The following is a 21,837-nucleotide window of genomic DNA, read 5'->3' as shown; positions in this document are numbered from 1 at the left end:
CAGTGAAATACAGAAAACACATCCAGGTGACTGATGTGATTTGCAGAGTAAGTCTTCATCTGCTGAAGACAGGGCATGATAAGTGAAGATGGACATGAACTTGTAATGAAACATTTTAAAGTTTGTTTTATGCAGAAACCACATATAAAACAGGAAAAAAAATGATACATTTTTCCTACTTTAAAAGAACCTAATGTGCATTCATTGCATTAGTATATGTTAAACAAATGTAAGAATTGTAGAAACCCTTCTGTGTGCGTACTATATTTGACATTGTTGCACATGCATAGATAGTATTTTGAAGCTATTTCATTTTCTGCATGTTTAGAAATAGCAGCATAGCCTTTCACATCATAAAACACATTGGCAGTATGTGCAGAGTAAAGAAAGCATACTGAATGCAGAACATCAAACTATATGTATACTGAAGATGTCATGAAAGACATAAATAAAGACATTTTTTGAGAAGGAACAGTAGTAAAAAGTACAGATATGCAAATGTCTGATTTGAGGATTTTGTAAGAAGAAAGATAGGGACAGTTTGTCTTGTTTGGGTTTGATTTTGAAGTTAAACCCACCCAACCAATTGAATGACAGACGCTTTATTTTTTTCTATAGCTAGTACTCAGTGTACAATCACTGCTCACCTTCAAGCAAATTCATACCTGCACAGAAAATACTAGTTCCTATGTTACATGGCTGTAATTCAAAATAAGTGGAAATTCTTCCCTGATCTTTTCTTAGTACTAAGTGTTTCCAGTTGATACAGATTTTATTTTAAAACAACGAAACAATGGCTTTAATAAGAGAGCTACCAGCAGTGACTTTTCTGGACTTTTCTGTATCTCCCAGATTTCATGTATAAGACTGAAGAATAATCTAAAAACAGTATTTTAAAAAGTAATTATAATGAATATGGTCATTCAGAATATTGAATAAATAGACACTATATGTCAAGGTAGATTCTAAGTCACAATAAAAGTCACTATAGGATAATACTTAAAACTAATTTTTCAAAACAAAAAGTATATAGAATAAATGTTCAGGAATGGAAGCAGGTTAAATAGAATAAACTTTAAAATCTCATTATTACATAAAGATATACCTTTGTGACGTTACAAACAAACTATCCACAGAGTAAGAAGAAACAGACCTAGAATCTCTAAAATCAATATAAAGAATTTACATCCAAGCAAACTTATGGGAATAAGTTCCCAGAGCAAATTCCCAAACCAATATCAATATCCAATATAAGAAAAGCAAAATGCTTTGTGTGCCATAGCACACAAAGAAAAGGGCAGGTAAAAAGGAAAATGGGCAAAAGTAGACAATTCCCAAAGCAAAATGAACGGGACAAACTCTAGTGTGTAAAATGAAGTGTCTTGGTATGGATATACAATCATGTTTTTTTTTGCAATACTTGGAGAAATGATACTTTGAAACCCAAATAAACTATGATGAAATTCTGATGTCCATCAGAATTGAGCCAAAGCCATGGTAATATGCCATACATGTAAACTGAGAAAATAGCTTTTTTTTTTTTTTCATGGTGTCCTGCTCCACTAGGCAGTTTTTTATTTATTTCTGCAGTCATAAAAGGTAGAGATTAAGAAAGAAAAAAAAAAAAAAAGGATAATCTTGTAGTAATCTGTTACAAGATTTACACAGACATACTCAAAGTTCATCATATTTGATGACAGAAGTGCCATGATACTCTCTAAAAAGTGATGTATGCTGGGAAATGAGAGAAAATCATGTTGGAAATGTTGATAACATAATTCATGCTACATGTATGACACCCTAGAAGAAGAAGTACAGAATGATCCTAATGATATAGTGTAGCATGATCCAACTGATATATTGTAGGTAGTATAGCAGTATTTTGTTGGGTATTTCAGGTTGTATTTTGTAAAAAAGATGTATGTGGTTATGCAAAATTGCTATGTGAATCTTCTCTGCACAAATGTGTTTCAGTCTCTTGTAATCTTTTTAGTGTAGAAGTGAATGAAGAGATATCCAGACTGGGAGAACATGTCCAGACTGGACCAGAAAAACTAGTTAAAAGCAGATAATTCCTGTGAAAGTTGTTGAAAGTATTTTCATTTACATTTTAATTGAGTTCACAAATTCTACACATTACTTAAAGTGTTAGATTTCCTTAGCTGATCTTATTGCCCTGAAAAATTCTGTACGCATGCATTCTCAGCATGGAAAAAAAAAAAAAGTATCTTTAATGTATAAGCAACTCAATGAAGTTAGTAACACTAAGAATATGCTTGAATGAAAATACTTTCCTTAAACAGGTTCACAGGTAATTAAAATATATATACATGTCTGTTCATGAAAATATATAATCTAACAATCTGGAAGATAAGTTTTTAAATGCTGTCACTGCAGGTACTGTTCAAATCTTAGAGTCAAAACTACTTGTTTTTGTAGAAATACCATAGGAAATCACAGAATCACAGAATTTCTAGGTTGGAAGAGACCTCAAATCATTTTGGAATCCACTGGTAATCACCAAAATTATCATAGAATCATAGAATCATAGAATATCCTGAGTTAGAAGGGACCCTTAAGGATCATCAAGTCCAACTCTTGACACCGCACAGGTCTACCCAAAAGTTCAGACCATGTGACTAAGTGCACAGTCCAATCTCTTCTTAAATTCAGACAGGCTCGGTGCAGTGACCACTTCCCTGGGGAGCCTGTTCCAGTGTGCAACCACCCTCTCTGTGAAGAACCCCCTCCTGATGTCAAGCCTAAATTTCCCCTGCCTCAGCTTAACCCCATTTCCGCGGGTCCTGTCACTGGTGTTAATGGAGAAAAGGTCTCCTGCCTCTCGACACCCCCTTACGAGGAAGTTGTAGACTGTGATGAGGTCTCCCCTCAGCCTCCTCTTCTCCAGGCTGAACAGGCCCAGTGACCTAACTGCACATCTAACAGTCTGGCTTTGACTTTTCTAGTATAAATCATAATTATTATTTATATAAGACTTAGTTTCTGCATTAATGAGAAAGTTAATTATTGCACAGTCTACTAGGCAGCTTCTAAATGGATACAATTAATTATCTATAAAGATTCTGAGAATTTTACATACACTGAATTGCAGTGAAAGGCACTTTCATTATAAAACCTATTAGGAAATAGGTCCTATACAGCTTAAGACTTTTCCCTTCACAGTTCCTCTTTGGGACTTTCTGTGCTAGCCCGAAGTAGTGGCTGGCAGTGGAAATCCTTGCATTAAGTTATTTTTGGCAATCCTATTAACTTTTACATATGAACGTACTATAATTTTATAGATTTTCTGTATGATCTGACATTCATATTGATTTTATGCAATAATATATATATATATTTACATACTGATCGTATATTTTTCAGTAACGAAAATATTTCTAAAATTGTATAATGTCTGAAAGTGGTATAAGCAAGTGATCATAGGATTTTCCCAAAGAACTTCAGAATTTTTCTTCACGATTAGCATATCTACTACCAAACATAGTACCAATTTAACCTTTAACATTTTAGCATATGGACATCACCTGTAATGCAATCTGACAAATCAAAAGGCCACTCTGGCTCAGAAAAAATAAAAGAAGTAAACAGAATTGAAAAGTTAAACGGAATGCATGGAACATATTATGTGGAACTTGAATTTCAGAAATTAGGGATTATATACATACAGGCTATGTTTGCTCCTTTGAATTCAGTCCTGTGTCAGATGAACAAGTAAACTTTTTATTTAACAAGTTTTTTTAAACAAGCAATGAAGCTGAAACTGTAAATTACATTAATAAAATTATTTCCTCAAAGTCCAAGTGTGAATACTGAGTCTACAGTCCCCTATAAACTACATGTTTGTCTGTGATAGACAGGAGGCTTAAAAATTCACTTTATGTTGACATTTTAGTGAGGTAGAGGAAGGATTAACTGTATAAGTGATCTCTTTACACAATGGAGATAATTTCCAGGATCAGACTAGAACAGGGATTAGGTCCATACTACTGGTCTGATGGAAACCAGACGATGGAATCATATTCAGTGGTAATAAAATTTCATAAACTGTTCTCACATTGTCTGAGTTCAAATGTTACAGCAGACCTATTTGTGTGCCATTGTTGTGATATCCATACAGCACAGTCAGGTCATGGGACAGTGTTTTGGAAGCACTTTGTAACATGATCTTAAACTGGAGTCTTGGGCTGGGAAGATGCCATTAAGCCAATTTAATCAGAGATGGAAATGACCACAGTATCAAAATACAAGCCACTGTATCATAAAACAGGAAGCTATATTATCTTGAGGTCTCTTCCAACCTAGAAATTCTGTGATTCTGTGATACTGAGCCTTTTTTTTTTTTTTTTCATCCAGGAGTCCAGTTGGGCAGTGAAAGCTGCAACTACTGATGGCAGAAATGGGATTTTAGATCTGCGTCTAAACTCTAAAAAATGAACAGACAGCTACTGACTAAATTTATATCCATTTGTACAAGTGCCTGAAAATATCACTATGGGCAAACTATAAAAGCATTGATTGTGTTATTAGGAGAGTTTGTGATCATCTGTTTCAGTTCTCTCCCATCACCTGTCCACTAATTGCTTTATGAACTTTTAAAAATTTATTAGTACAATTGGCTATCAAAAGACAGACGGCATAAAAAATTGTTTATGCTTAGTAAGCAGATGATTTACAATATTGTACATTTGAAGAGGGCTATGAATTTTACCACAAAACAATGTAAACATTCTCATTTAATAAGCTTTTTTAAGGACAACTTTTTATGCTTTTATTAGAAGTAAATTAAAGTTGTAATCACCATTTGTACTCGGTGATTTTCACTAGATTTTTTTTCTTCTTTATGATTAATCCTGTGCTAAATAGAGGAAGATTCTAAGAATAAGTTCATCATCTAAAATGACATTCTAAATAGTCAGAGTAATGAGTGCTTTAAAATACAGTGACTAAACATTGGAAACTAGGAACTCCCACCTCCGTCACAAATTCTCTATTTTCCTGAATTTTGCATAGCACAATCAGGTAGGTTTACTGTTTGTCTGTGAGAATATACAGAAATAATTTTGCTTGTGGATGATGATAAAGAATCCTATTTTCTGTTAGCATATACATTTCTACAGATTGTTCTATTAAACAGTGAAGAAAATAACATAAGGAATGCAACTCATTTGAGAATAAATTAAAGGAATTCTTAGCCAAAAAGTTTCAGAGAACAAAAATGAATAGAAACCCCTTGTTTTTCAGGATTTGGTTAAAGGAATATATTTTATTTATTCACATATTTCATTTAAAACCTGAGCACATTTAGTGCTAAAACCTAAAGCCATGAAACTAACATTTAGTTGAATCTCCTGTAATGCGCTGTTACAAAATTTACAAATTCACACATGTGATAACAAGTGATCTATCTAATAACGTGACTTCTGCCAGAATAAATATAAATTAGTTTAAAATTTCTTTGCATGGAAGTAAGTTTACTTTCTACATTCTAACTTCTTCCTCTGGGTACATAGTAGTCTTCCTTCTGTACGTTGTATAAACTCAGGTAGGTTCAAAATACATTAGGAAAGATTTTACTGAGCTGTTTATAGGGTAACATTCTGCTAACACTTTAGAAAGGGTTTCAAACATGTATTCTGCCTTGCTCTGTGTATTTGGTATATGAATGCTGATATGAGAGATGGGAAACTTGTATTTATGATACAATTCGTTTTAAGAGGAGAGAGACACCAGTGCTTGAACATCAAACTTTCAAGAAATGCATTTACTAGAAATGCTGTTACTCAGTTTCTGAAAGAACAATATTGGTACAGATGATAAAGAAAACTTTCCAAATTACGTAATTCCACGTATATTTCTGTACTGACAAAACATATCCCATACATTGCAGAGCATTTCAGGGTTGCTTCTTGCAGAAATCTTCTTTTAGATCTCTGATACTTGGTTTTCATCTTCTGTATGTCTCTTTTAAGAGAAAACTGTCTATGTTATCTTATAGACAGAGATGTTAACACTGTCCACAGAGGAAATGAATTACATTGCAGGTAACAAATTTTAACAAATTCTTCCATTATTAAGAATGGCTCTTTTTTACTAGAAGACCCTGAAAGCACAAACTACTACATCACTGCCTCATCTTTATATAAGATTAAAATGCAACAGAGAGAAAATAACTTTAACCAAAATACTTTCAAAGTTCAATACACTGGTAGTATTATCCAGAAAAGTATCATTTTGTCATACTAAGTATTTAAAGAAATAAGCCTATTAAACTGAGATTCAGCTGATGGATAACAAAAATTAAACTCTGCAATACTTAAATTTAATAACATGCTCAGTCAAATGTAAAATTCCATTTCCTGCTAGATCAGAATTTAATTGTTCCACTTCATTATTTGATAATAACAGTACATTCTATTAAAAGGCTTATTTGTTATTTTATTTCTTGGGCTACTACTCAAAAACTGCTATGTAACACTCTCCCTCTGTATATAGTTCAGAAAATAGAGAATATAATATTATTTAGCGGAAGTAAAGATAATTTCCCTAGACTAACAAATTTCTGAAATCTGAAATCCAGAGAGCACCTCACTAAAACAAATATTCCTGAATTACTTCAAATATGTTGCTTATACACTGAAAAGTTTGCAGAACTGTTCTGGGTCAGAACTGTTTGCAGAACTGACCCAGACACAGAATGCACAAGACATTTACTCACTTCTATTCACATCCTGCATTCCTTCATTCTTCCTGATTATATTTGTGGATATCTGTTAGCACAACAAAATATTATGCACCCAATACCCTAGTTTATGGATACTTAAATGTTGAAATTATAAACCAGTTTACAACACCAACAACCCATAAAATACATTTGCCAAATCAGTACTCTGCTTAAAGGTTCTACTCAAAACACATTAAAATACTTAAGTTATATTCACAACTGTACTGACTTACCCTGGTAGAAGAATTCACCAAGGAACTATTCAGATTGCCAGTGTTGCACTTGAAATTTAAATGTTGATCAGAATGGGAATCTGCTTCCCAGCTTCCCAAATCATGCACCAACTTGTCAGAATTTGCAGATATTTTCTGGAAAGCAGTGCAGGTCATTCCTATGAAACTTGATGGCTTGATCATAAAGGCCTCCAGAGCAATATTATGAGATACCTGTCAAGAAAGATGCAGGTATGTTGCTAACTCATTAAGCGTTATTACATTATACATGCATTTTGTATTTACTATACGTATGTTATAAAGGATTGTGCATGTACATGTACACGTACAATTGCTTTCCATACACATGCATATGTGAAAGAAAGAAAACTGAATTTATTTAAAAAATAAAAAAAAGATCTAGAATTCTACAACAGTACAGAGGGTTTGCTTGAAAATTCCTTAGGGATAAGTAAAAACAGATGACAGGATAGCAAGTAAATATACAAAAGGACTTAATTTGTCTCTCAATTTGTATCAGTTTTGCGACTGTATCATTATCAGCTTCAACAGACTGAATCCCAATTTAAAGCATATACATATTAAGTGAATTAGTAACTGCAGTAGTAGGAATTATTTAAAAAACGGGCAAGGATGTGCTGTCTGCCTCAGAAGTGAAACAGAAACATGCTTAGCTATTTGTTGTGTGGACTGATTGATTTCTGATTTTTTTATATATTTTTTTTTTATTTTTGCAGATCATGTTCCATTATCATGTTTGCAGAATACTGTTAACATAGAATCATAGAATGGCTAGAGTTGGAAGGGACATAGAAGATCATCTAGTTTCACACACACACACCACCATGGGCAGGGATGCCACCCACTAGATCAGGTTGGTCAGGGACTCATCCAACCTGGTCTTGAACACCCCATCCACAAGCTCTCTGGACAACCTGTTTCAGTGCCTCACCACCCTTTATGTGAAGAATTTCTTCCTAACCTCTAATCTAAATCTCCCTTCTTTTAGTTTAAAACCATTCCCCCTTGTCCTGTCATTATCTGATGTACTGGGTCTGGCTGGAATGTTAACTTTCCCAGCAGCAGCCCATACAGTGCCGTACTCTGTACTTGTAGCTGGAACAGCAGTGTTATCACACTAGTGTTGTGTCTACTGCTAAGCAGCAGTGGCACAGCATTGGGCCTTTCTCTAACCCTCCTAGGGGGTGGGCAAAAAGTGAGGAGAGAAACATCACTAGGGCAGCTGACCTAAACCAATCAAAGGGATATTCCATACCATGTGGTGTCACACTCAGCAATAAAAGGTGGAAACAGGAAGAAGAGGGGAGGGGTGGGCTGTCATTGAGAAGACGTCGGTCCTCCTCTCAAACACCGGCTGCGTGCGTTGAGGCCTTGCTTCAAGGACGTGGTCAATCATCGCTCATTTGTGGGAAGTAGAGAGTAATTTCTTTCCTCTGCACTTCCATATAGCTTTCATTTATTTTGTTTGTTTGTTTTCCTCCCTTCTTTTTATTTTTCCCTTTTTCCCCTCCCTTTTTCCCCTTTCCCTTTTATTTCCCCTTAGTTAAATTGTTTAGTTCATGGTAGTCTTTATTTAATTATTATAATTATTTCCCTTTAATTAAATTATCCTTATCTCAACCCGTGAGTTGTTCTTTGCTTTACTTCTCCCCCTCCTCATCTAAAGGAGGGGGAGTGAGAGAGCGGTTGTGGGGTTTAGCTGCTCAGCACGGTAAAACCACCACATCTGATTGAACAAAAAGTCACTTCCTATCTTTTTTTATAAGCCCCCTTTAAGTATTCATAGGCTGCAATAAGGTCACCCCGGAGTCTACCCTGTAGGCCAAACAGCCCCAGCTCTCTCATCCTTTCTTCATAGGAGTGGTGCTCCAGCCTTCTGGTCATCTTTGTGGCCCTCCCCTGTACCCGTTCTAACAGATCAACAACCTTCTTGTACTTGGGGCCCCAGACCTGGACACAGTAGTCCAACTGGGAACTCACATGGGCAGAGCAGAGGGGGAAAATCACCTTCCTCTCCTGCTGGCCACCCCTCTGTAGATGCTGCCCAGGATGCAGTTGGCATTATGGGCTGCAAGCATGCACTGCTGACTCATGTTGAGCTTTTCATCCACCAGAACCCCAAAGTCCTCCTCTGCAGGGCTGCTCTCAATGAGTTCTTCTCACAGTCTCTACTCATTGCCAGGACTGCCCTGATGGAGGTGCAGCACCTTGCTCTTAGATTTGTTGAACCTCACTAGGTTCACATGGGCCCACTTCTCAAGCTTGTCCAGGCCCCTTTGGATGGCATCCTTTCCTTCTGTTGTATCAACTGCACCACTCAGCTTGGTGATACACATCACCAGAATCAAGCCACTTGCCTCAGTTAAAACTTCTGTGTGGAAACACATGTTCTTGAACCTTGGCAATAGCCATTTAAGTATTCAGAAATTCAAATTTCTGCTGTAGAATGGAAATAGCACTGGTTTCCTACTACACATTTGTGAGATGAAGGTTAATAAGCAAATGTTAGCTAGATAATGTTGTATAGAGGATTCAGGTGATTTCACATATAAAATCCATGTTTTTGTTTTTGTTTTTTTTAAAGAGTAGGAAATTCTTTAAACATAAATCTTTTCACTCCACAAATAATCCTATAAAGGCCTGACAACATTCAAATATTATGAACACACCATTCTCAGCATACAGAAATGCATAAAACAGAACGCAAAACAGTGTTCCTTACATAGCACTCTAAAACGAGCTTTAAATTGATACAGATGAACACAGAGAAAAAATATCCATGGAAACAAGCAACAGTCAGAAAGGTACGTGTTAGGAAACAACACAAGTTAATTTTATATAAGTGTTGCAGATATAAAAAATGCTAATGTGGAGCCCATTTCCTAAGTTTCACATAAGAGCATCACACTGCAGAATGGCCAAAGGGTTTCCTTACAGGGGTAAGCTGAGAACAGCACTGAAGAGAGCAAAGTGAAAGCACAAAAACAACCAACCAAACAGTCAAAAACTTTGCAATTAGCCTACAATATTCTAAAAGTTTCATCAGGCAGAGAGTAAAATTAAAACCCTTCAGAGGCTGGTTTGAAGGCAGCTACACACTCCTGACAGGACTACAGAGTTAAGTTTTGTCATCCATGGGAAGGCTTCCTTCTCATATTGCACATCTGACAGGTACACACAGAAATATATGCTGGAGTGAAGAAGCACCTCAGAACAATACTGATGCCTGCCTGAGCAGTGTGGTGACTGTGTCACAGCCTGGCCACCAGCCAGCCATGTTGCCCCAGGCCTGCCACTGACCAGGGCCTTGCCACAGCCCAGCCTGGCAATCGCAGGGCTGCGACCTGACCCAGTTGCCATCACCAGGCCTCACAGGGACTAGCAGCGTTATGCTCCCTGCTTGGGCTCATCACCACCACTGAACACATGTGCCTGGGCTGGGGCAACCCTGCCCTGCCCTGCTCCCTGTCTGGGGGCAGTGGAAAAGGCCCCGGCTGGCAAGGCCTAGCCCTGCCACCCGCAGGGGAGACCCAGGCCCTCAGGCCACTCTGACATAAACTTCTTTTCCACAGGACTTCTTTAAAATTTTAAATACCGTACTGAAAAATAATATTTTGTTTTGTTTTATTTTTAACTGTTACATGATTATTAAAGTATAATTTTAATAGAATAAAGTATAATTTAGTAATAATAAAGTATAATTTTAGTAGCTTTAAGTATGTATGTACAATATATACCTCTAGAATGTATCTATCAAATGAGATTTAAGAAGGTCTAAATGAGGGTGTCAATCATGGCATTTTTCTGACCTTGAAATTAGTCATTCCAAAACTTTATGGAACTCGAAAACCATTTTTGTCTTTCACAAATGATAAAGGAGTAACAGCAGAAGTTACTCCCAGGTGGCTTTTCAACATACAGGGAACACAGTCGTCCATATGATATACAATTGTATATCATAATTGCTTATTGAGGTCCATTTTTTCAGGAACCTTATTATGAAGTAGTAGCTACTTAAGATTTGGGGGTTTTATATGACGATTTCTAAAATAAAGAAAGCAGATGCAATGTCTGCATGCAGTTTGCTGGCTAATCTCCAGGAGGAACAGAAGTGTTTGATATTTGAGGAGATAACACCAAAAAAACCTTCATAGCCTTGTTTATTTACAAATTGCACCCAACCATTCTGTATGAAGCAATAGAGAACCCCTAGGAAATTTGCAAAAGACATTGCAGAAAACATTGCAAAAGACTTCTAAAAGGCAAATCATAAAGGCATCATTCATTGATATAAATATTTGTAGCAAACTTGATTATTTTATGTAGATATTTTCTTTTTAAATTATTTTAATAATCATATTATTTTATTATTCTTAAAACAAAACAAAACAAACAAACAAAAACAAAACAAAACAAAAAACAAACCAAACCAAAACAAGCAAACAAAAAAAACCTATCCAATGTGTTTTATGACTTTATTCTGCAAGTGGAAAGATTGATTTTCTAAAATTATACAGAGAGGGGACTAAGGCCATTATGCTGTTAAGTTCATTTTTTTTTGTTTTTTTTTTTTTTATATACTTTATTGCATATCTGAAACTAAAACTGAATTCACCTCTAGTAGCTTCACCTGCATTTCTCAACTGCGTTGGACAGTGAGAAAATAATAAAGGTTGTTTAAAATCAAGGAAGCAGGCAAATGAACCCATGGAGCAATAACACTTCGAAATATTTAACTAAAACTCTGATAAAGATAACTTTCAAGCTTTTGATTTAGATGCATTTCTAAGCTTTAGACATTGAAACAGACAGTTTCTCAGTATCAAATATACCCTTCAGTATCCAAATGTCAAATTCATCATGTAAGTCAAGACCAAGGAAAAAAAAACAGTTACTTCATTCTGCTACAGGTTGCTTCTAAATAACTAAAAATATCTGCAAATTAATTATCTTTATGATAATTAACACCTTTTTTTGAACATTTTGTCAATTCTTTAAGCATGTGTTCTCTAAACTCCTCTCTGAAAGGCATATTAAAAACTTTAGGTGACAAGGGAGCATGTCGTCTTTGCTCTTATTAAAAAAATTTCACTCAATTTATCCCTTTCAAAATAAACCCAGATACTACAGTGACAAGAAAAATAGAAACTGAGTGAATACTAAGAACACTAGAAATATGAAGTTGTGAACATTGTATGGATGCATTAAATCAAATTCAGGAAAAAGAATTTTTAATACAATTAGTGATATTCAGAAAAAAAAAAAAAACAACAAACAAACAAAAAAAAACAATCCAAGTGTATCTACATAAATGGGCTATTCTGTGTACCTAGTTTATATACAGTCTTGCCCCCCTTCTCTGCATACAAGTCAGTAGTAAAAATTGTGAAGAAAAATAACATCTAAAAATATATTTTTACAAAAAATCTTTGTAATTTTATGAAATACCTTTGATATAACTTGAATGTTGCTGGTCAGTACTTGATTTGCAATATGTTCCACACATCGTACAATTCTGGTGCAGGCTTTGTCTTCTTTTTGAGCCATCCACAACACATGATCGTCAACCAACATTATATTGCTAGCAATTTCAATGAGAGCATCCCCAATCTGAATGATAAAACAAACAAAGAAAAAAACAAAACACAGTATTTTCTGCAAGACATAAAAATAGAATATAAGTGCACAGGAGTACAACTAAAAGTAGGCATAGTATTCTTCGTAGCCATCATTCAAAGATACTTTTGATTCTGTTAAGAAAAGTAAATGGACTGCAAAATTGATGGCAATGAAAGAAAAATGTTACTGCCTTCAAAGAAAAGCTTTTTGGTTCACAATTTTAAAGCTTAACGTCAAGATGCACCACAAAAACCAATGTCTCTCATTGGGTGAAAAATGCAATCCCAGAATTATTAACCTCTTTCTTAAACTAAGCAAAACTGGCCAAACCTCTCTAAAGAATTGTTTCATGGTTAATAAAAGAACCTTTGGGGCTGGGAAAGGGAATATATTTGGGAAAAAAAAATGTTATAGACATATAGATATAGTTTGTAGATATATTTGAGATTTAATTCAGGTGCTGATACATCTGTAATTAACTGACAGCAGAATAACATAAATAAACAAAAGGTGAAAAATAAGAAGAGGAAGTTTATATTATAATTAAATGTATTATAGGAGAATAAATGCATGACATGAAAAAATACAAAATTTCGGGCTAATACATGTATGTCTTCCTGGTAACGAGGAACCTGTGTGAAATTGGCTAAACAGAAAGTATGGGCTTGTAGCTTTGTGAGTTTTGATTCACTCTTGCAATAACTCCTCTTAGAAGTGACTAACTATTTTTAGGCAGGGATAAATCCTTGTCTGTGCCTGGTCATACCTTGCAGTTTTCAATAAGTATGCCTGTGTTTCAAAATGTTAGTATATCACATTTAGAAAGAATAAATACCACTGTGAATATTTTTGGTGATGTTTTCACACTGAAGTTAAAATATTTACTTTTTAAAATTTTAAAAGTTATTTTGAGAAAGATTTCAAAATTAACATTGCCATTATTTTTGAAGGTTTATGGTTACTTAAGAAACAAAGATATGCCAAAGATACACAAAGATACACAAACCTGAATACAAAGTTATATAACAGAAAAAAAAACGACCAAGAGAAATACAGCTTAAAAAAAGCTCAAGAGGTTAAAAAGTCAAACTAATAGAAACATAAAAATAAGACAAATGCACAGATAATTCAGTGAGGAAAAAAAAAAAAAAGAAACTCAGCAATAATGAAAAAGGTTTAAGGAATGACAGTTTATGAAGTCAGTTCTGCATTTGCAATAAAAAATACATACATTTCACATGCATTTCAAAGAAAAGAGAAGTAATGAGACTGTGTGAAATTTTATGTGACTATTCCTGAAATATTTAATGTATTTTTGAGAATGTAATTACCAGGTAATTCTAGATGGATTTGACAATGTGACAAATAGAGTTATTGATACAATGAATAATTATAAAACACATTAAGAGGCTGAAATGATTTATAAGAAAAGATTAAAGCATAGACTAATCAGCTAAGCAATAATTAACTGAGGGCAGAACAATAGACTATAAATATACAAAAGATGAGAAATAAAGAGAAAGTAATTTATACTATAATTAAATGTGTTATTGGAGTATAAGGTATGACATGAAAAAATACAAAATTTTTGACTAATACATGTATATCTTCCTGGTAATTGCAGTATACTGCAAATATGTCCCCAAAGCAGTTGAAGCTTTCTTGCTTTAGAAGTTAACCACCAGATGGGACAAAGTACAGCTAGGTCTTCTAAAAATGTGTAATCCAGGGCTGGCTAGGAATGGCACTTCCCAGAAAACACATAAGAAAGCCGTACTAGTTTATCTAAATTTGTTTTAAAACTATTTTGATAAATCACAGAAAACCTCCCTGTATGTATTTACATTAATTTCTAATGATTTAGGTAATTGTTGTTTGAGCTGTTAGTTCATTCCAAATTAACCTACCTTTGTTCATATGTTCCCCTACTTTAAATTAATTTTGATCCCATTTTCATCCTATTTTGATCCCATTTATTGAGCTGTTGGTTCCAAATTAACCTATCTTTGTCCATATGTTCCCCTACATTAAATTAATTTTGATCCCATAACTCAAATGTCATGGGTGAAGTTACTGACACTTGAACTTTACATGTATGTTTGTACCCTATGATTGAGAGTTAAGAAATGAGTGTTAGTAAAGTGCTCAGTGAACAAAGAACCTGTTTAGTGAACTTGAGAGACAGGTATAAAGTTCAAAATAGAAGAGGACAACAGAGACAAATGAGGAGAATGTTCTAAATTACAAAAACAATACGGGATTATGAAATTAGAAATGTAGAGGTAAGTGGTGGTGATAGAGCTGTTTTAGTACAGAAAACCAGAAAATGAATCCTATTTGAAAATCAACTAAGAAATTAGAGATGATGCTCAGTTTTAATGCATAATGGAATGCACCAGCTGCTAGTATGTGAAAAATAAAGAGACTCTATGGATAAATCCAAATATTTCTTTTTGGGTGGGAAATTATTTTTATTTTTATTCAGAAAGCAGTAAGATCTTATCAGGATTTTGAACTAGGAGGTTGAAATAGAGTTGTAGCTTTGAAACAATTCTTGGAGAGCACTTAGTAAAACATTTTAGGTCTCTTTAATGATGAAATTTAAGTTGGAGGCTTTTTCAAATTGTCACTAAAATGTTAACTATTACAATCCCCAAAGCCAGAATGGAATGAACATTGCCAAATCAAAAGAAAATAAATGCTTTAACTATAGCTATCATATGTACAAAAAATACAGGTTATGAAATCTAATGCAAGCAGTTACTCTGACAATTAACAGTAAAAACTATGATGAATATTACTGTTCTCTATAAAAACTTATTTTTCCCATAGGGGTTTGCATACTCTGATTAGACTTCCCTGTAAAAATGCCATAAATTTTGCTAAAATTGTCTGTGGAAATCTGTACTTCAAGACACATTTTCTTCTCTTTACATGAAGTTCTACATGCTTTCAAAACTCAGTTAAGAAAACAAGAGAAGCATGAGTAACTCCTAGATAAAGGTAAAGAAGTGGCCAGCTTGAAAAGCACCTTGAGTTCATTCTAATATGTTAGTCATGGTGGAAATTAAAACGAAAAAGAAAACTAAAGCCATGGCTTATTGAAAACTGAATTCTATTCCTTAGCAGTAACGCCTCTGTCAATCAGATGAGATGGCTCAGTTGTCTCACATAAAGAAAGACACAGCAGTATATGCAGAATGTTTGCAACCAGAATACCAGCAAGCAATTTTAGAAGCTCCAGTGTGTGCCTGCATACATTAAGATTAGGACCATCTGTGAAGACTTCACTTCTAATTTTTTTTCAGCGTACAGAAGATATCTTACATCTTCAACTTCATCCACGAAGACAATTAACTTTTCCATTATATAAGCCAAATATATTACATCCATTTTATCCGCAAAGTGGGAAGCACCTCTCGTGTAGGCTGTCAGCTGGCGGGAAAATTCAAGCACAGTCGTCAAATTGATGTGCATCTGAAAATACATGAGAATTGCTAGGTGTAATAAATCAGCTACCTTTGTTCTCTAAAAACTGGAGATCCCATCCATTTGTATAATGCTTTCTATAAATTCACATGGAATTATATGCATCACTAGTACCATAAACATAAATTTCAGTGAAATATTGTATTTTCAGCATTACATCTCAGATTTCATTGTTGTCATCTCCAGACACCACCACATGTCAACAAATATTGAAAATTTTTGCATGTCTGCTTTCTCTGGACTGGAACAAACTGGCCTCAAAGTATTATACCAGCCTACAATCTTGCCTTGCCTACATAATTAGATCATTAATGACAACAACAGTGGTATCAGTGAGGGTTCAGTGGTGCATAGTGGTGCATAGTTTTTACTACGCCAAAAGAAGATAAGTTCAGACTGGATATGAGGAAAATGTTTTCTACAGTAAGGATATAGTCAGGCATTAGAATAGGTTTCCCCTGGAGGTTGTGCAGCCTCCATCGTCAGAGGTTTTGAAAATATAAGCAGTTAAAGCCCTGAGAAACCTGACCTAACCGTATAGCTTACCTTGCTTTGAGCAGGAGGATTTACTGGAGTGCAGAAACCAAACAGAATTGTTTTCTTATCCTATAATTCTATGGGATCTCTTAATACAGTAATTATTCCTATTTAAATAGGAATACACTTGAAAACAAACTTCCTGTGGTATCTAGCACTACTAGTTAGGAAAAAACTACAAAGGAAATTGGAAGTGGTAAAAGTTATAGGTCTATGCCATCCTCCATGCTATTCACTGTTGTGCTCTTTTATCCTCATGCATTTTCATCAATTTGCATTTTTACCTCATCCTCTCTTAACCATCACACACTACTGCTCTTATTTTTCATGTTTTTTTTTTTTTTTTTCTTCCCTTGGACGATATCAAAATGGCATTCTGAAGTAGCCTTCATTTCCACAGCTCGTTTAAATATATTATGGGACAACAGCAGTGGGAAAACAAAATTCCAGTCAACAGAACTCTGATATAGGACTTCAAGAGAAATTGATGTATTTCTAGTAAAAATGCAGGAAGGGTAGACAAATAAAGAACTGAAATGAAACACTGATGACCCTGCCAACATTACTAATGGTCATCTAGTCTCCAGGCACACAGAGAAAAAAAAAAAGACATCAAAATAAAAGCAATAAATGCTGTGTGCTGTGCACTTGTTCCTACTGCAACATCAGTTACCAAAAAGCATCGTGATTCAAAAAAAAAAAAAAAAGGCCAGCTACCAGCTACCACAAGCTTGTGGCTGAACAGACATTTCCTTGCAAGCTATTGCGAGCTATTCAGTAAAACCAGTACTACAGAAAGGAAACTGTGCATTTCATAACATTACCTGACTGAAAGCATGAAGAACTTGAGTTACTTCTTGTGAATAAGGACATTCAGAATAGTTTTCTTCATCCCAGTGTCCAGTTCGATTACATTTACGCCATGCCTTAGACTCTTCTGCACCGTTGTGAAAGGCAATGGAGTTAAATGAATACTGAAGACAGGGATGGTAAGCAGTTATCCCAGCCAAAGTTTTGGGCCATCTATGATAATAAAAATAATAATAATAATTTAAAAAACAACAACAGCAACAACAACAACAACAACAAAAAACCCACAGTGTAAATCTTCTTTTCAAAGGCATTTTACAATAGAGCAATAATATGCATAATATTTAAGGGAAGAAAAAAAAAAAAGGCTATTTTAAATTTCACCTCCTTATGTTCTACAATGAATTCCTTTGTTTCCTTGGAAAATGTCAAACTTATACAGGCTGAAGTCTGGCTGGTCACACATTAATTCTGAATTAATTGTAAGAAAGTATTTGGTGTTCAGGAAAAAAGGGGAAGGGGAAGGGGAAGGGGAAGGGGAAGGGGAAGGGGAAGGGGAAGGGGAAGGGGAAGGGGAAGGGGAAGGGGAAGGGGAAGGGGAAGGGGAAGGGGAAGGGGAAGGGGAAGGGGAAGGGGAAGGGGAAGGGGAAGGGGAAGGGGAAGGGGAAGGGGAAGGGGAAGGGGAAGGGGAAGGGGAAGGGGAAGGGGAAGGGGAAGGGGAAGGGGAAGGGGAAGGGGAAGGGGAAGGGGAAGGGGAAGGGGAAGGGGAAGGGGAAGGGGAAGGGGAAGGGGAAGGGGAAGGGGAAGGGGAAGGGGAAGGGGAAGGGGAAGGGGAAGGGGAAGGGAAGGGAAGGGAAGGGAAGGGAAGGGAAGGGAAGGGAAGGGAAGGGAAGGGAAGGGAAGGGAAGGGAAGGGAAGGGAAGGGAAGGGAAGGGAAGGGAAGGGAAGGGAAGGGAAGGGAAGGGAAGGGAAGGGAAGGGAAGGGAAGGGAAGGGAAGGGAAGGGAAGGGAAGGGAAGGGAAGGGAAGGAAAGGAAAGGAAAGGAAAGGAAAGGAAAGGAAAGGAAAGGAAAGGAAAGGAAAGGAAAGGAAAGGAAAGGAAAGGAAAGGAAAGGAAAGGAAAGGAAAGGAAAGGAAAGGAAAGGAAAGGAAAGGAAAGGAAAGGAAAGGAAAAAGAAAAGGATGTGTTTTCCTTACATTCACCTTTGCAGATTGCACAAAGCAGAGCAGAAAGTCCACTAAGCATAGAACAACTATTGCTAAATGTTGAAAAAGGTCAAGGCTCAAAATGTAGATGACAATCTTACTTTGCATTTTGACCCAATATCACAAGGCCCTTTTTGCTGCAAAGCCCTGAGAAGCAAAAAATTCTGAATGTATCAGAAACCAATAAACATAATTTGAGTATAGATTATGTCTTATGAAGGAGTTAGCCCTCAAAAATTAAGTATTAGGTATACATGATTTATCTACTGTGGTGCCAAAACAGACAGTCTTTGAAAAGAAACAATAATTCAAGAGGAGCCAGAATTGTTCTATTTATTTCTTGTGTCTACTGTGCAATACTACTATTTTTATATCTGCTGCATTCTCTTGAACTGCACATCTGGGATCGTTTGTCTAAAGAAAAAGAAAATCCATTATCCATTGCCATTTTCAGGCTAGTATGGACGTAGCAGGATTAGGTAATTAAAAGAAATCAAACAAAAACAGAAGAATATCATCTTCCAGTCAGCATGTCTGGAAAGGATGTGGTTTTGTTTTTAATTGCACTGATGTAATGACTGAAAGCAACCAATCAGAAAAAATAAAATAAAATTCAGCCTCACACTGGCACACACCTTGACAGTCAAGGTTTGCTCAAACATACATATAAATCCCTGTTAGTTATAAGAGGCAAATCCATTTGGACATTGTTACATAATACACAGACAGGTTTGGGGCTAAGTTTACATGTTTTCCTAGTTTCAAAAAAGGAAAGGTAAGAAGAAAAGTATTTTTATGTCATAGCTAACTGTCACTAGAATAATTCATGTGATATGAAAAGTTGATGCAAAATGAAACATGAAAGGATTGTCACAAAAATGAAATATGTACAATATTATTATATTCTCCTTTTGACTCTGACTCAATTGAGATGAAATATTATTTCAGTAAAAAAAATAGTATTAATTCAATTGGGCCACACTGAGTAACACCATACCTCAAAAGTAAAACTAAAACAGGCTATTCTAAAAGTAAGGCACATCAAGTCGTAGCACAGATTGCAGAATCTGGCCTTTTTGACTAGGAATAATAGGGCAATGCAACATTACTGTTTGCATTTCAGAATGTTCTTCTACTGAGCTGAAAAACAAAATATGAGCAAAAGATGGCCATCATAGAGAAAAACTCTTGGTACATAAGGCCAGGTCATTGTGACTCAGAGTGCCTAATTCTTACTGCAGTTATACAATTATAAATACCACCTAGGCTGATGAACTAAAGGAACCTAACAGCCGATGCCTTTCTCTTTTTCCTTTTTTTTTTTTTTTCCCAATAAAAGAACTGTTCTTTCTAGCTTTGCTTTTGTGTTGGAACCCTTTCTACTTGCTGCATTATCAAAACTTCAAAGACCTTTCTAAGAAAAATTACTGGTGAGATATCTGTATCTCTGAGGGTAAACCTTTGAAATAGTTTCAAGTGTTAATGCTAAGTTTGACCCTGATAAATTCCCTATAATTCTAAATTCATTCCCTTGAAATGCTAAAGGAATCTATGGACTCAGCATCCTTTTAATATACATTTTAAAAATAAATTTATATAGACTTCTGGAAAGGTGATCAATAGGGAGAGAAAAGCACACTCTCGTTCTTTTGGTTTATATAAAATGACAAAAATGCCCCTGGTGTTAGCACGGTCTGTAGAATTTATATATATATATTTATTAATAAAAAGATGTAATTTTATGGAAAACAAAACAAAACAAAACACACATGTGCATTAAGTTGTTATCAAAAAGATTTTTTTATGACATTATTTGTTATTTCATAGGATATATATCCTATGAAGGATATATATAGGATATATACACCTTTCATAGGATATATATCCTATGAAGGTGTATATATCTTTAAAAGACCCAATTAGAAGTTTTAAAGTCAAAAGTATGTACAGAAAGTTCTGGTGTTTAAGAAAAGCTTCCTCTCTCAGCTACTTTCCTTTTAATTAACTATTCAAGCTGAATTCTTATTCTAATTCGCCTGGTAACAAATTACCTTCCTGATTTCTCAATGGGAATGCCATCATACATCAGTGTTATTGTCAAGCAGGTAATGATATTTTATTTTTAAGAGCTTTATGCATATCATTGAAGTGTTTTTAGAGCCAATCTAAAACAATGCCAAATTTAAAGAATCCTTGATTATTATTTTTTTTTTCAGTTTAGGGGTTTTAAAATTAAAAACAAACAAACAAAAAAATGACATATAGCAATAAAAGTAAAGATGAAACAAAAATTACGTATCAACAATATTGTGCAGAGACTATAAGATTCAGACAGAAAGATGGATGTGTTTTCTAATCATGTTATATAATACCTCAAACGATCTTTTACTAAATACTTTTACTCACTAGTTTGATTCTTTTCGGCAAAGTATTTTAGTAACAGTTTTGTATTTGTTACTTTTAATCTCAGCTGAATAAAACTAGTCAGAACTGGAATAGATTAGGCAAGTACTGAAGATTTAATCATCTAATGCTTTATTGTAGTGTCATTATATTACATAATTTCAAAAAGACCAAGAACAATTATTAACCTTCTTGCATTTAGCTATGAAGTGCCAATACCTTTTTAAATTTTCCATAATCTCACACTGAGGAATTTGAAGGATCCTCAGACAAACCATTGCTTTTCTTGAAACACTAGCTGCTATTTCCCATAATAATCACACAGTACTCCTTCTTCTTACTCTATTACCTGACAATGACAAGTAAAATAAGTGACACATTCATACTCGACACTGTAGTATCAGCAAACATGGATATTGTCCATATGTGAAAATCACTCCCAAACCAGGAATTCATACCTGAAATCTCCCTTGTTGTTAATAACTCTTTCTGCAGGGCAGTAAGGTGCAGCCGTTTCCAGTACCACAATTTCTACTTGTTTAGTGCTATTTCCATAGGAATTATTGACTAGACACTCCCAATCTCCACTTGCATCAATATCAATGCTAGATAGGATAAGTTCACTATAAAAAGAAAAGATTAATTACTGAATATACTTAGTTTTGTAAAGATTGTTGGTAGTTTCCTGACATTAACTTCTCTTCAGAAGTTTTCTGTGAAAACATAAAAATGGGTTTTGCTTTATATTATTATTATATAGACAGACAGTATGTGATTG

General features: G+C 35.0%; 1 protein-coding gene across 5 annotated transcripts in view; it reads right to left on the bottom strand.

Moving 5' to 3' along the window:
- Positions 1-21,837, bottom strand: part of ADGRA1 (adhesion G protein-coupled receptor A1) — a 278,100-nt gene that overhangs the window by 117,347 nt on the left and 138,916 nt on the right. For 2 of the 5 annotated variants that reach the window (XM_082765151.1, XM_082765153.1), the window contains exons 8-12: positions 21,518-21,682; positions 17,466-17,664; positions 15,943-16,092; positions 12,445-12,606; positions 6,976-7,188 (exon numbers count right to left, since the gene is read on the bottom strand). In XM_082765151.1, coding sequence (XP_082621277.1) covers positions 6,976-7,188; positions 12,445-12,606; positions 15,943-16,092; positions 17,466-17,664; positions 21,518-21,682 — 889 coding nt within the window. Of the gene's footprint in view, positions 1-6,975; positions 7,189-12,444; positions 12,607-15,874; positions 16,093-17,465; positions 17,665-21,517; positions 21,683-21,837 lie in introns of those variants that run through there. The other 3 variants (XM_082765152.1, XM_082765154.1, XM_082765155.1) reach the window with 3 other exon arrangements.

The sequence above is a fragment of the Aythya marila genome, assembly GCF_965140915.1.
Source record: "Aythya marila genome assembly, chromosome: 7".
Classification (NCBI taxonomy): domain Eukaryota; kingdom Metazoa; phylum Chordata; class Aves; order Anseriformes; family Anatidae; genus Aythya; species Aythya marila.
Note: the sequence above shows the minus strand (reverse complement) of the source record. Positions and strands in the feature narration are given on the sequence as shown.